At 44.1% G+C, this 14,968-nt stretch overlaps 1 protein-coding gene across 1 annotated transcript in view; it reads left to right on the top strand.

Annotated features, from left to right (window-relative positions):
• USP49 (ubiquitin specific peptidase 49) overlaps positions 1-14,638 on the top strand; it is a 57,136-nt gene extending 42,498 nt beyond the window's left edge. Inside the window, exons 2-6 of the mRNA XM_032339921.1 lie at positions 3,774-5,142; positions 6,249-6,453; positions 9,747-9,855; positions 10,423-10,628; positions 11,583-14,638. Coding sequence (XP_032195812.1) covers positions 3,802-5,142; positions 6,249-6,453; positions 9,747-9,855; positions 10,423-10,628; positions 11,583-11,773 — 2,052 coding nt within the window. The 5' untranslated portion in view covers positions 3,774-3,801 and the 3' untranslated portion in view covers positions 11,774-14,638. The remainder of the gene's footprint in view (positions 1-3,773; positions 5,143-6,248; positions 6,454-9,746; positions 9,856-10,422; positions 10,629-11,582) is intronic.
• Positions 14,639-14,968: the final 330 nt, after the last annotated feature.

Here is a 14,968-nt window from a genome sequence, read left to right as displayed (position 1 = left end):
CATGTTTCCCTGAATGGATTTACTCTGCCATATGGCAGGTTAGTGAGTCACCACGACAGATTTGTAATGGGAAAAGGGCTGTGCAGGAAGGGATATGCGTGATCAGCAGACTTATAGATCAGAAAATGAAATCAGAAGAAAGAATTTCCAGAGTGCCCTTTCCATTTGATAGCTCTCCACGGAGAGGGTGTGGAATGGTTTTTTAGTGTTTTTCTATTTTGGCTTTTGGTTGTTGCAGCATATTTTTTCCAGCACAGGAGTTGATCTTGCAAGGCATCAGTGTTATGGGTGTTGTGTCGCTGTGTTCCTGTTCACAGAGATAGTCTCTTTATAGGATTTGAAGCTGTGCTGTGTTTCATGTGATAAGATCTCAGTAACAATTAAATTCCTAAAGACACATCAGGGCTCAGCTAAAATGGGGATTTGCCAGGTTCTGAGTCATAAGAAGAAGCTATTCAGATACGATTCATCAAGTGCCGAGTCTTTTGAGGGAAAGAAAACAAAAAGAAAAGCCAAGTGAGCTAAAGATCATATGTCCTGGGGTATTTAAGTCTGTGCTATCCAGTATTGCAGCCAATACGCACATGCAGCCACTATTTAAATTTAAATTAAGTAGAATCACATAAATTTAAAAGTTCAGTCCCTCAGTCTCACTAGCTACATTTCAAGTACTCAGGCACACAAGGTTAGTTAATATGGTATTAAGCAACACAGATAAATTATATTTTCCTCATTGCAGAAAGTTCTATTGGACAATGTTAGCCAAAGTGGAAGATTTTTTTTAAAAAGATTTTATTTATTTATTTGACAGACAGATCACAAGTAGGCAGAGAGGAAGGTAGGGGCGGGGGTGGGGTGGGGGGGTAGCAGGCTCCCCACTGAGCAGAGGGCCTGATGCAGGGCTTGATCCCTGGACCCTGAGATCATGACCTGAGCCGATGTCAGAGGTTCAACCCATTGAGCCACCCAGGCACCTAAAGAAGAAGATTTTGAGAAAGAAAATTCTTTCTTTGGTTTCCATGAGGACACCTTCATTCCTAAATAATTTATTGGATTAGCGCAGTGGTTCTAAGGTTTTTAATGTATAGGTGGGTCATCTGTAGGGCTTATTTAAAATGGAGATTTGAGACCCCTCTCCAGAGTCTCATTCATCAGGTTTGGAGTTGTGACCAGAAATCTGTACTTAAGAATCCTAGGGAATTCTGATGCTGGTAAGTGGCTCAGGAACTACATTTTTTTTAAATAGTAAGTGAGAAACTTGGGAATTGCCACTCTCTTGATTCTTTCCCCCTTCATTCTTCTATTACTGACTTTCATTTGTGTCCCCAGTAATTGTTTGTAAGCATCATATGTAGCCAACTTGAGCTCTTGATTGGTAGTAAGTAGCAAAAAGAAAATTCAGTTATTTACCATCTCATCTTTTAATGTATATGTGTTTTAATTTGGCTGTGCCCTATAAAAAGTGAACAAATGGTTATTTCAGTACCATTCTGGACTGTGTGGGAAGGTAATTCTGATAGAACGCCTTTGACCACTAAGAGTTGCGCACCCACAAAATTATAAAGGAGTAAAAAAAAGAAATATAACACATGGTCTTCTCTCTGAAGATGATATCTAGTTTGGAAATGGATAAATACATCCAGAGAGCAGACTTAAAAGGGCACTTAGTAACAAATCAATAATTTGAAAAATAATGTAGGAAAAACTAAATCCTGAAAGAACTCAATGGAAAAGCATGATCTAATCTGATTGAAAATCATCTAGGTTGCTTCCTTTGTATGATTTTAAAGGTTTCTTATCTAGCGACTTGGCCTTTGCCAATCTGGAATGGGCAATAAAAAATGGGAAGGATCTCTAATTTGGTCCCGTGGTATAGTTGTGAGGGTTTAGTATAGTACCGGGCCAAAAAGGGCATCTGGAAACCTACTAAAGGGACTACTCACAGTGTAGTGGATTTAAAACTTCTCTGGGTGACTCCATAATCATGGAACTTCATTTGCTCATAGAAATGAAAGTGGAGAAGAAATGGGGATGAAGGAAGTTCACTTTATAAGAGGAACTATCTTTAGGGAATTTCAAATACTGGTACTGGGGGGGGGGGGGACTGTCAAGGTTCCAAAGAATAAAAAGTTTTCTTTTAAAATAATCCTTTAGCCTCTTCTTGGAGAAACTGCTCCTTAGGCTTATCTGAGGAACAACATTAGAAACAATGTTAGGAAGACAGGAAAGAAAAGGGAAAAAAGCTCAATATGTTGTTACCTTTTTTAAAAAGCATTTTCACATATATCATCTGAAAGATTTTCTTTTTTCTTTTTTTTTTTTTTAAGATTTTTAAAATTTATTCACCCGGCAGAGAGATAGCACAAGTAGGCAGAGTGGCAGGCAGAGAGAGAGGGAGAAGCAGGCTCTCTGCTGAACAGGGAGCCCGACGAGGGGCTTGGTCCCAGGACCCTGGATCATGACGCAAGCCGAAGGCAGAGGCTCAATCGACTGAGCCACCCAGATGCCCCTGCTTTTTTCTTTTTCTTTTTGCTTGATAGTTTGGTTAAACCAGTAGCCACTCCACCACTTGTCCTAAAAGTCAGATCTAATTCTGTATTTACCTATGCGTTCAGTAAAGAAAGTAAACCCTTTCCTACCCTTTCTACAAGACGGACATTTTCTTTTCACATTGTCTTAGTCCCTCAGGGTTGCTGTAACAGAAATACCATAGACTGAGTAGCTTATAAACAGCAAACATTTCTCACAGTTTGGGATGTCCAAGATCATGGCTCCAGATTCCATGTCTGGTAAGGACTTCCCGGTTTGTGACCATAACGTTGGCTTTTTGTTGTGTCTTTACATGGGTGAAGGGTGAGGGAACTGTTTTCTAAATCCCATTAGTGAAGGCTCATCCCATGACGGTCAACCCATTCTTGACCTAATCATCTCCCAAAGGCTTCATCTCCTAGTGCCATTGCCGGGTGTGTGTGTGAGAGAGATATTTTAGCATATGAAAGGGGGTACACAAACATTCAACCATAGTAGACCTATAAAATGGTATTTAGATTGGAGCACTTGGTAGGTTCAGTTAGTAGAACATGTGACTCTTGATCTAGGGCTTGTGAGTTTGAACTCCACATTAGGCATAGAGCCTACTTAAAAAATTGTTTAGATTGAGGCTCACACACTACCTCCTTAGGGTGTTTGGATTCAAGAAAAAAAAATGATACTTTGTACTGTAGAGGACTTTCTCTTTCTTACCTTTATCTTGTCCTGTTACCTTTGCTTTGAAGTACATTGAAACGGACCTGAGATTGATTTTTTGAGGATCTTCATCTCTCACTGGTGTACAAAACATGTCTCTCCTGCCCTCTGTCCCTTTGTGCATACAACTAGGATCTTGATCAGTACAAGATATAGAGGCTTTCACTTCCAGGACATCATCAGTTCAGAGATGGTTCAGAATACAAGTTTCTTTCCCCTGGTGGCCAGTTGGGTGCAATATGAACTAAGGGTAATGCCATTTCCTCAGGAATACCAGTTAGCCTCGCATAAAAATTAGCTGATATTCAAGAATTAGTACAGGCTTAGAAAATGTAAAGATTCAACTTGGTGCTAAGCCCTCCCCCCAGTATTTCTTTCTTACTGTCTTTTTTAACCTTCCAACGGAACCAATTTTGAATTAAAATGTAATGAGCATTAAATTGAAAATGGCAGTTGCAAGCCTTTTCCTGGGAAAATATTTTGCTGAAAACTCTCTCTTTCTCTTTCTGGGGGCTCTGTCGTGCCAGGTTGAAAGAACGGAGCCTTCTCTGAGACATGGATAGATGCAAACATGTCGGGCGGTTGCGGCTCGCCCAGGACCACTCCATCCTGAACCCACAGAAGTGGTGCTGCCGGGAGTGCGCCACCACCGAGTCCGTGTGGGCTTGTCTCAAGTGCTCCCACGTGGCCTGCGGCCGCTACATCGAAGATCACGCCCTGAAACACTTTGAGGAGACCGGGCACCCGCTAGCCATGGAGGTCCGGGATCTGTACGTGTTCTGTTACCTGTGCAAGGACTACGTGCTCAACGACAACCCGGAGGGGGACCTGAAGCTGCTCAGAAGCTCCCTGCTGGCGGTCAGGGGCCAGAAGCAGGACCCGCCGCTGAGGCGCGGCCGGACGCTGCGGTCCATGGCCGCCGGTGAGGACGCCGTACCACCGCAGCGCGCTCCTCAGGGACAGCCGCAGATGCTCACGGCTCTGTGGTACCGGCGCCAGCGCCTGCTGGCCAAGACGCTGCGGCACTGGTTCGAGAAGAGCTCCCGCGGCCAGGCGAAGCTGGAGCAGCGGCGGCAGGAGGAGGCGCTGGAGCGCAAGAAGGAGGAGGCGCGGCAGCGGCGGCGCGAGGTGAAGAGGCGGCTGCTGGAGGAGCTGGCCAGCGCCCCCCCGCGCAAGAGCGCGCGCCTGCTGCTGCACGCCCCGCGCGCCGCCGACGCCCCGCGCCCCGCCTCACCGCGCGCGCCCACCGGGGGCCGCCCGCCGCCGCGCCGCGCGCCCGCCATGGCGCCGGGCGTCACGGGCCTGCGCAACCTGGGCAACACCTGCTACATGAACTCCATCTTGCAGGTGCTCAGCCACCTCCAGAAGTTCCGCGAATGTTTTCTGAACCTCGACCCTTCCCAGACCCAGCAGCTGTTTCCTAAGGCCCCCAACGGGAAGGCTCCGCTCTCTGGCAGGCCGGCCGGCGGCTCCGCCACCGAGCTGTCGGCCAGGAGCGAGGGGGCTGACGCTTGCGAGCGGGAGGCCCTCTGCTTCAATGGCGGGGCCTCCATCAGCAGGAGCCTAGAACTCATCCAGAACAAGGAGCCGAGCTCGAAGCACATTTCCCTCTGTCATGAACTGCACACCCTTTTCCGAGTCATGTGGTCCGGAAAGTGGGCCCTGGTGTCGCCCTTCGCCATGCTTCACTCGGTGTGGAGCCTGATCCCCGCCTTCCGCGGCTACGACCAGCAGGACGCGCAGGAGTTCTTGTGCGAGCTGCTGCACAAAGTGCAGCAGGAGCTCGAGTCTGAGGGCACCACGCGCCGGATCCTCATCCCCTTCTCCCAGAGGAAGCTCACCAAACAGGTCTTAAAGGTGGTGAACACCATATTCCACGGGCAGCTACTCAGTCAGGTAGGTTGCCCTGCCCATCACATGGCAGGGAGTCTTACTGGTTAGTTGGGGCTTCCCTGAGTGCCTTTGCTAGGTTATTGGACGGACGAAGAGAGCCAGCATTTGCCGTCATGATGCCTATCAGAGAGTGGCCATTGTACCTTCGGTTGTGCTATGTGTTGTTATGGCCTTGTTGAACTTGCCTCCTCTGTCTGGGCAGATCTTTAGTTGAATTTGCCATATCGCGTCATTTTCAGTGAATGTCTTTAACCTTTATGACAATATTGGTGATATATATATAATCTCATTGTTATAATTAAGAATCTGTTGGCATGCCATCTTTGATCAATATTAGGAAATTGAACAGTTTGCCTATAGCCTTGGTTTCACAGTAGTTTGAAAGAGCCTTCTTCCTTCCAGAACATTCTGTACATACAGGGAAGGGAGATGGCTAGGAGGTTGCCAAAGGCCTAAGCAAGCCTCCCTTCTATTCCCCATTACCTCTCATTTGCTGTATCATAGGCCATGTAGGGACATAAGAAAAGACTCTTGAGTAAGACTTTGTGGAAATGTACAGAAAGAATTTTTAGAGTTAAAAAGGTGGGCAACGTAATGGATTCAAGTAAAACCTATACATTATGTTACAGAGGTTTGTGTGTCATATAAGGATACTGCCAGAAACAAGGGCAAAAAAGAGAGGCGGTTGGAGTGGGTAGAAGCAGCAAGGTTTGGGTGAGGAAGGAATGATGACAAGAGAAACAGATAAGAATCTGTTAATTCTCTATCTCAGACTGATCTGAGAATGGTCCCATGATAACCCAGTCTGTACTGCCACAACACTGAATGGTAGAGCATGCTTTAGGAGAGAAGAGAGAAAGGGGTAGGTAATAATCTCTGTGCTTTGTGGTTTTCCAGTTCCAGCTAGCATCATAGTTAGAAATGTATACTGACAGTAATATGCTCTAATGCTCTTAAGGTTACATTTATTATTTTAATATTATAATTAAAGTTTTTTTGAAAACTATACACTTAGTTTTGGTAAGTTATGTGTTTTGTATAAATCAAGCAAAAATGTATGTGGGAAGCATGGAGGTTATATAACCTGTAAATCAATTTTTTCTTTCTAGGTCACATGTGTATCATGCAATTACAAATCCAATACCATTGAGCCCTTTTGGGATCTGTCCCTGGAATTCCCTGAACGGTATCACTGCATAGAAAAGGGGTTTGTCCCTTTGAATCAGACAGAGTGCCTGCTCACTGAGATGCTGGCCAAGTTCACAGAGACAGAGGCCCTGGAAGGGAGAATCTACGCTTGTGACCAGTGTAACAGTGAGTGCTGGGGGGGTAGAAGTGGAGAGGGAGAGGGGAAACATGCATCTGGACTGTCAGTGTAAGGTGCTGTTTTTGCCCTCTTAGTCCAAAGTAACACTGATAATATTGAGTGGTTCTAAAGCATCTTTTAAAGATTTTTTTCTCCCATTTTCCTGAAAACAAGTGTGTGGACATCATTTGTTATAAAACAAAACAAAACTTAAGAGTTGGGCTTCCTTTGACTCCTGCTGTGATTGACATTAGTTCTTATCTTGGGAGGCATTTTCAAGTGTGGGTTCTGAAATGAGCCTCTAAGAATGTGAGTGCTTAGCTTTTAGTGCTACAAGGTCCTGATTAAATTCATGAATATTGATCTGACAGTTTTGATTTCATCTAAAGATAGGTAGCATTGCTTGTTTGAGGGTTACAGTATCAGAAACATGTGCCTTGTACTGTATTTGCAGATTTCAAGCCTGTCAGAATTGATGCTATAGATTGGTATGAGACCAGGAAGGCAAGCCAGAAGGTGCACACATTTCATGGTTACTTTCTGCATTTGTTTCTTCACATGCCTTCACATGCCATGCATCTGGGGAAGGTCGTAAGACAGTATTTCTCTGTCATGGCTCTCATTTTAAAGTGGAACTCTTTCCACGTGGTTATGTAGGTACCTTATGTAGAGCTCTTTGTGTCTTGCCACACTACCACTTAGTGCGTTTGCTAACCCAACATGTACAGAGGAAATGCAGAGCAAATACCTGGAAGTTCGAATCTGGGGTTGGAAACTAAAATTAATGGATTGTATAGATGTCTTGAGATCAATTTGCACCCATAAAGTAGTTGTGACTAGAAGTTTTGAGAACCACAATTTTATGATAACCCTTATTAGAATATTTGCATATATGGTCTTTTAAAATAGTGAACTCTGGGAAACCTAATGTCCTTGAAGAGGCAGGACAAAAACAAAAAATCATGCTTGATATTATTCTCCCATTTTTAAACAAAATTTGATATGGTGTACTTGGTTAACTACAGAGTCACCTGCCCTGTTCCTTATCGAGATATAAAGGTTGTGACTTAAATTACCTTATTAGAACAGTATCTGTTTGTTTTTTTTAAGGTAGTGATTATTCTAAAGCTTTTTACTTGTGAGGAACAGGAGGAGGTTAACAGCTTTAACTCCCATCGTTCTCGGACAAGGCGGATTAAGGAGAAAATACTTTTATTTATTTTTGCAAGAAAGGATTATTTTTCTGGTTGCCAGATGTGCCAATGTATCAGGATTTCTCTAGGCAAGCTCAAATAGTAGGGAAGGAAAGCTATGGCAAAAGGTACGAGATGCATTGTTGTAATGTGCTTGTGAAGTTTAAAAACTATCAGGCTTCTACCTCTCTTCATGGCCAGCTTAATCAAATGGAGACAGAACTGATCAATCTCAGTTGAATCAGTAATTTCTTTTTCTTTGTGAATTTCATTTTAGGGAAACAAAGCTGATTCTGTATTGTCTTCATCTTAGCTCACATACTCCCTCTACTGAGAGTGGCAGTCACTGCCAGGGTTCCCAGGCAGCACTGCAATAGTTTCTGAAAATCTTTTGGGGAATTAGAATGTAAAAGAAGGCCAGGCCCCCCTTTGAATTTTCTTTCTGTTCATGCCCCACATATCATGACCACCAGCCCTACTGAAAAGTTCTCTGGCACACTCATCTGCTACAGCCTGTTATGAGAACCAGCAGCCACACATCCTATTGTCCCAGGGAGCCCTGTGAAGCATCATTTGGCTGCGATTTGCTGCCTTTCATGAGTGGTATAGACAGGACTTAGATGTCAAGCCATTCAGACACTGAGACCATGGTATCTCAAAGGTAATTAGCAGGCAGCACAGAGGACCACTAGTTTTATATTCCCATCCATTCACTAGTCTAATTAATATAAAAACCGAGCAGTTGTCAGTAAATGTGTATAGAGAAGGCTTCCCATGGAAATTAAGAGAACTTTATTTCCATTGTTTATCTGATGTAATTTAGAAATGCATTCCCCCTCACAATTCAGTAGCTTTAGAAACAAAAAGAGAGTCTAACCACTGGTTCTGCTTTGGACTGGATGAATTTGGCCAGTCTGTCCACCTTTTCCTCCCATGTCCAGCCGTGTGCTTTTATCCAAGAAACATGTTTCAAAAACTAGATACAGCATAAAACTATAAAACTAGCAGTTTCTTTTTAAAATATTTGTATACGTCACAAATCATGCTGAAGAAAGAATCTGTTTAAATATTCTGTCCTTTAGCAATCCTGTGCCCTCTTACTTTTTTTCCAAGCCTGAAATATATGCATTATTCCCATTTTACAGGAGAAGAAACGAAAGATGAGAGTTTTGAACAGCATACAACTAGCTGTGAGCAGGAAATAGAATTAGGCCTACTTGATGAAAACAAAAACTTTTAAAATTACATTCTGGTGCATCACAATTTAAGTGATAAGCCCATATATAAAGGCATAGAACCCTGACATGTGCATCTACTCTGCGTGCATGTTGTTGCAGCAACCTTCCAGTATATTTCATTAATAAATCCATGATATTGGGAATATATCACCCAAAACCCATACCAGTTTTGGAGGTTGCTGATGCAAAAATTTGGAAGTGGAGGGGCGCCTCGGTGGCTCAGTGAGTTAAGCCTCTGCTTTCGGCTCAGGTCATGATCTTAGGGTCTTGGGATGGAGCCCTGCATCCAGCTCTCTGCTCAGCAGGGAGCCTATTTCCCCATCTCTCTCTGCCTGCCTCTCTGCCTACTTGTGATCTCTGTCAAATAAATAAATAAAATCTCTTTAAAAAAATTGGAAGTGGATATATAAGGATTAGGTTTGGTTGTTTTCAGTTAACTCAAATAATGACTTTAAAATGAGTTATTTTTTTTTCTGTTCTATAAAAGAAGTCTGAAGGACATTCAGGGACTAGCATAGTAGCTGCATGGTCACTGGGGACCCAAGCTCTTTCCACCTTTCAACGTGACTAGTTCAAGGCTTCCTTCCCCAAGGTTACCTCGTGGTCCAAGAGGAGCAGTTGCAGTCACCCTAAGAGTGCCATCACATGGTCATCCCTTCCGTGTCTGGGAGAACTGCTGTGGCCATACCAGGCAGGCATGTGGGGCTGGGAAATGCAGACTGACAAGGGGTCACAGCACTGCCCCAGATAAAACGAGGTCCTACTACTGAGAAATAAGGCATATTGGGTGGCAAGTCATAGTCTCTGCCATAGCCAAGAAGGAACGAGACTCCTCACAATCTGTGTCTTATACCTTCCCAAACCATATAGGCAAACGACGAAAATCCAATCCCAAACCCCTTGTTCTGAGTGAAGCTAGAAAGCAGTTAATGATCTACAGACTACCTCAGGTTCTCCGGCTGCACCTTAAAAGATTCAGGTGAGCTTGCTTTGGGGCCTTCCAGGTGGCTGTGAGCTGTGGGGACAGCTGCCTCAAAAGGCTTTGGTGAGGGTGGATGTCTTCTTTGGTGTTGGGATGAGAAGCCTGTTCCCTAGAGACCTTGCACTTCCTATAGTGATTAAATGCTTCCTGCCCAGTGAGGCATGTTCAAGGGGGGGCGGGGCAGCGGGCAGGAGAGGGCTTCAGCTTACACGGCTCTGTCCCATCAGCCAGCCTGCACTGGGTGTCTGTGCTTGGAGATTCTCTAGCCTCACCTGGGCTTATCAAGAATCACCTTCAGGACCAAATATGGCATAATCTGTGAAAAGAAGGGCAGGCAGTAAACTACGAAAAGATTATTGCCTGAATTGCTTGTTTTAGGGATTTCTAGTTTCAGAGTACATTATGGAACACTCACAGGAAATATATGTGGACATCGATCACTGTTTTATTGATGCAAAAGCCACATCTGGAAGGTTATGTATTCTCAGTTCCCTGTTTTACCTTCCTCTTGCTAGGATAACATGGCATTTTTTTACTAGTAAGAACTTTCTATCCATGTTTTAGGTGGTCTGGCCGTAATCATCGAGAGAAGATTGGGGTCCATGTCGTCTTTGACCAGGTATTAACCATGGAACCTTACTGCTGCAGGGACATGCTCTCCTCTCTTGACAAAGAGACCTTTGCCTATGATCTCTCCGCAGTGGTCATGCATCACGGGAAAGGGTTTGGCTCAGGACACTACACAGCCTATTGCTACAACACAGAGGGAGGTGCGTGCGCTCGACTCTGTGGGGTGGGGGAACACGGAAAAGGGTTGGTGTGTCCACATTCCATCGCTTTCCTTTTACTTCATCTATAGGGGGATATTACATACATGAAAATCTAGTGGAAAGAACTGTGAAAGTGGGGTTCAGATTTTGGATATATCACCAAGTGACAACAGAAGATTGTACTAAGAATGGACAGGAACCGACACATGTAAAAGTACTTAGCATGGTTCCTAGAACATAATGTCCAATTAATTTTAGAGGCTTCTCATTGTTATTAATACTTCTGCAGACCTCTGTTTCCTTCGTGGTTATGCAGAAATGCTATTCGTAACCTCATGGAGATACTGTATTAATTTCACCAGCCCTGGCTGATAATAAAGCTGAATACATTTCCTGAGCACTTCTGTGTCCTTACCATAGGAGGTACAGTGGTACAAGGTCCCGCCTAAGGAGCTTTCAGTCCTTGTCCCCCCAGAGCACAGCCTCCCAGCTACTGTGCACTCAGGTGGATGGGCTACGCTGCTGCCCTTAAGGCGGCCAGGGTGAAATAACTTTTTATTCCTTCTAAATTTCCTTTTACCACTCCTTCATGTCCATTTCACCTCTGCCTCTCCTCTTCCCATCTCTTAGCTCCCAGTCTTCAGGCTGCCTTTGTAGAAGGCCCTAGTGGGCAATGAAAAAGCCTGAATAAAATGAGGACAAAAATTACAGTCATTTGATTGTAAGTAGTATTGCAGTGGGCTTGGGTGGAGTTGAAGCCAGTGGTGGCAGGGAAGTCTGTTGGTTTCATTTACCAATCTTCCCAGCTCCCCCGCTTCCCTGCCCCCACTACCAGTCAGGGGCTGGTTCTGTTCTGAACTTCTCTGTCCCTTTCTTCATCTCCTGGTTTTGCCTGCTGATTGGAAATACAAGTTGGGTAGTCACTTTCTCTCTTTCTTTCCTTTGGTTTCCTAGGTTTTTGGGTCCACTGCAATGACTCAAAGCTGAATGTATGCAGTGTCGAGGAAGTGTGCAAAACTCAAGCCTACATCCTTTTTTACACTCAAAGAACAGTTCAGGGCAATGCAAGAATTTCAGAAAACCAACTCCAAGCTCAGGTGCAGTCCAGCAACAACGATGAGGGCAGACCACGGCTCATCCCCTGAATGGGAGGCACGTTTCAAGGACTGGCCTGCTTTTAAACTATTGGTGTTCGTATATCTTTCCTCTTACAGGAAATAAGGTTTAGTGCAGGAACAGAGTACTAGGTTTGCCTCACTGGGACTACAGCAGAAGGTGCTAGGTGACTCATGTTCTATCATAAAATCTGTAGTCACTTTCTCTTGAATGGATTTGGGAATTCCCTCCTTTGATAAAACAGAAGGAGTAACTTCTATGAAGATTCTTTCATCAGTTGCTTCTGAATAGAGAGGATCTGGGTGGAGGAAAGAGGGGGTAAATTGATCATATGCAGCCAGGAGAGCAGCCATGTTTTCTTTCCATTACATGATTCCCCCATTAACCAGGACCTCCCTGTGACCCCAGAAGAACCCTCCTGATGTGAACAGCCCTGGACCATGAGAGGTGGGGCCCTGGGCTGGCAGCTTGCTGGATGGGATTGGTTCCAAGGCAGGAAGTGAATAATAAGGATTTGTCCTCACAAAGGAAGTAACCCTCAAGGGCTGACAACTTGCAGACTTCCTTTTTTAGGGAATAGCAGTGAGAGAGTGGAATGAGATGCATAGAGCAAGTTTCCCCATGCAAAACGGGAGGTTTTTCAAGTGTCCTACCTTCCCTGGCTGCTGCTGTCATTGAATCATTCCTCGTCTTCTGAACATCCCTTCATTCTAAAGGAGCAGTTCATATGGGGAAACAATCAACTGGTCCATGACATGTTCTTAGCTGCATGCCAAGCTGAAGGGCGCCCCTGGCTGCCCAGTTCTGTAGCATATCCCTGGTTCAGGTATAGGATAAGCACATGGTTTGGTATAAATTGGTCTTTAGGTCAGTTGTCTGAGGCTGGCTCAGAATTCAGTTGAGGGTAGGCAGGGATAGCTGGTGGACCAGGCCTTATCTGAATGCCCATCACCTGTTCTCACCTTGGTGCAGCACATAGCTTTTCTTAGCCTGCAGCTTTTAGCTTGCACCTGGAGGGCTTGGAACATTCTTGTTCAGCACAAGGTTTGGGAACTTATGCTTTTCTAGGGCTTGGGAATCTGCCCCCATATGTCCGAACAGTTCGTTGCTGCTGGCCCCAGCCTGTTCTCCTCCCAAATTTGATAATCCTTACTGTTTCTCTACCCTCCTACACTCAGTCCATCTGAGGGGGTAAAAAAAAGAAAAAAAGAGTGCCCTGTCTTTTACTTAAGTGCTAGTAAAATACATATTTCTTTTTATACCGGGTCAGTTTCTAAGTGGAATGAAATTGCCCCCAAGCCCTCCTTCTCATCAGGCACCACTGAATTTCCCTTCTCAGTCCTGCAGTAAAAGTGAATGCAGCCCGGAACTCTCACTGTGGGGCTGCTGCAGCCTGCCTCAGCCTGTCACTATGAATGCTCATCTTCTGACTGAGTGTATCAACCTAATGTTTCAATTCAGGTAGAAGTACAGTTGTCACTTGAAGGAAGCAGATGTGGAGGGAGTTGGGGACGGGTGGGAAGTTGGGAAAAGAGGGGGTAAGAATGAGGGTCGTAGCTTAGGGGTGTTAATGAGCCCCATATCCAGAGCAGATCTGTAGCATTTGCTGTTGACCTCTTTTGAGATGGACTCTCCCACAGGACCTGTCAGACAGCACTGAGACATGGAGGAAATTCAGACAGAAAATGGCTCACCCTGATAAAGAAAGGGGAGTGACTATATTTTAAATTAAACTTGCTTTTTCCAACACTGTGAGGTTTCTGTAATATTTAGCTTTTATTTGGAAGCGATAGCGTATGGCATTTTTTATGCTATTTGGTTTATATTGTCTACTGCAGGCTTCTTTGTACAAGCTTGGCCCGGGCTCACCCTCTCCTGGACACTGTTTTAAAGTGTCACAGCTGCCCATGCTGCCAGAGGCTCTGATGCAAAGCTATACTCTCTAGATCCACATTTTTAAGTTGGCAGTCTTGGTGATGACTTTTCGTGGCAATGAAAAGCCCATTAACTCAAAACAAAACAAAACAAAACAAGCAAAAAACTGCAAGGAGAGTGAAAAGGAAAATATAAATTGTGCCTCATCTTTCTTTGAATGCTGTATTTGTTATTCTAGAAAAAGAGAACTTACAAATGGAAAAGAACTAATAGAGCATCTACTTCATCCCTCAGGGTGTTTCCGGGGGAAACTTAAGAAAAATGGAAATTTAATGGAAAATTAAAAGATCTTCAAATTTAATTTTTAAAAATAGTTTTATACCAAATATTTATAAGAATTATTAAGCAGACTTAAGAACTTTGTGAAAGAAATGCTTGACTTAGCTGAGCACCCATTAACAAGTTCATAAAATTGTTTAGAATGAGTTGGAATAGAAACCACTACCAGAGTCCTCACTGAGCTGCGTACTCTCGAAGGTGCCCCTGCAGTCACAGACACCTCAGGTACCCAGAGGCAGCAGCACTAGACGCTGTTGAGAAGTTAGTATTTATGGAAACTTTTATTAAAGAGTTCCCTGCTGCATAAGCCAATGGCTGTTGTGAGGGAAATGTCCCTTTGCCTTTAATTTATTTACATATTGGAAGTAGATGGATTTCTTAGTTGCATCTCACTTTAAACTGAAACATTCTAAAGAGAAGAAGATAAGAACCAGGTAGATGTTGACTAGATGCTGCCAAATCAAACCCGAGATCTCCTAACTGAACCTACGGGGCCTGCTTCTCCCAGACTAGTTGGAGTCCCGTTCCAGGAACCCTTTGTAGTTGGCTGGTGTGTTTACTTTCTGCTGTAGCCAGCCAAGATGAATGCACCCTGGCCCTCAAAAAGGATTTTTTACCTCAATCTAGTTTGACCCTCATACTTGTGGTTGCCTCTGAGGTGAGCATCCATGCTAGTGTTTTAAAAAAAAAAAAAAAAAAATTAGGAATGCCCTCAACAGCCAGGAACTGAAGCTCTTATTAAATGGTGGGCAGAGCTCTTGCCAGTTTTGATCCAGTCCCCTCTCAGGCTGAGGGGAGCAGTGCCACGCTGAGAAGAATTTCCAGATGTCTCTTAAAATGTCATGAATAAAATTAGAAAACTGTAGGAGGATTAATGTGTCCTATGGACTCAATAGAAGAGTTTATTTTTGTTTTTAATGGCAAGGCTTCTAGAGTCAATGATTGTATGAGTTCCCTACTCTGGCTATGCTTATAGCTTCATCCAAGTGCAAGAACTAATAAAATGGATT

The sequence above is a fragment of the Mustela erminea genome, chromosome 4 (assembly GCF_009829155.1).
Source record: "Mustela erminea isolate mMusErm1 chromosome 4, mMusErm1.Pri, whole genome shotgun sequence".
Lineage (NCBI taxonomy): Eukaryota > Metazoa > Chordata > Mammalia > Carnivora > Mustelidae > Mustela > Mustela erminea.
The sequence above is the reverse complement of the archived record's forward strand: the minus strand, read 5'-3'. Positions and strand labels throughout refer to the sequence as shown.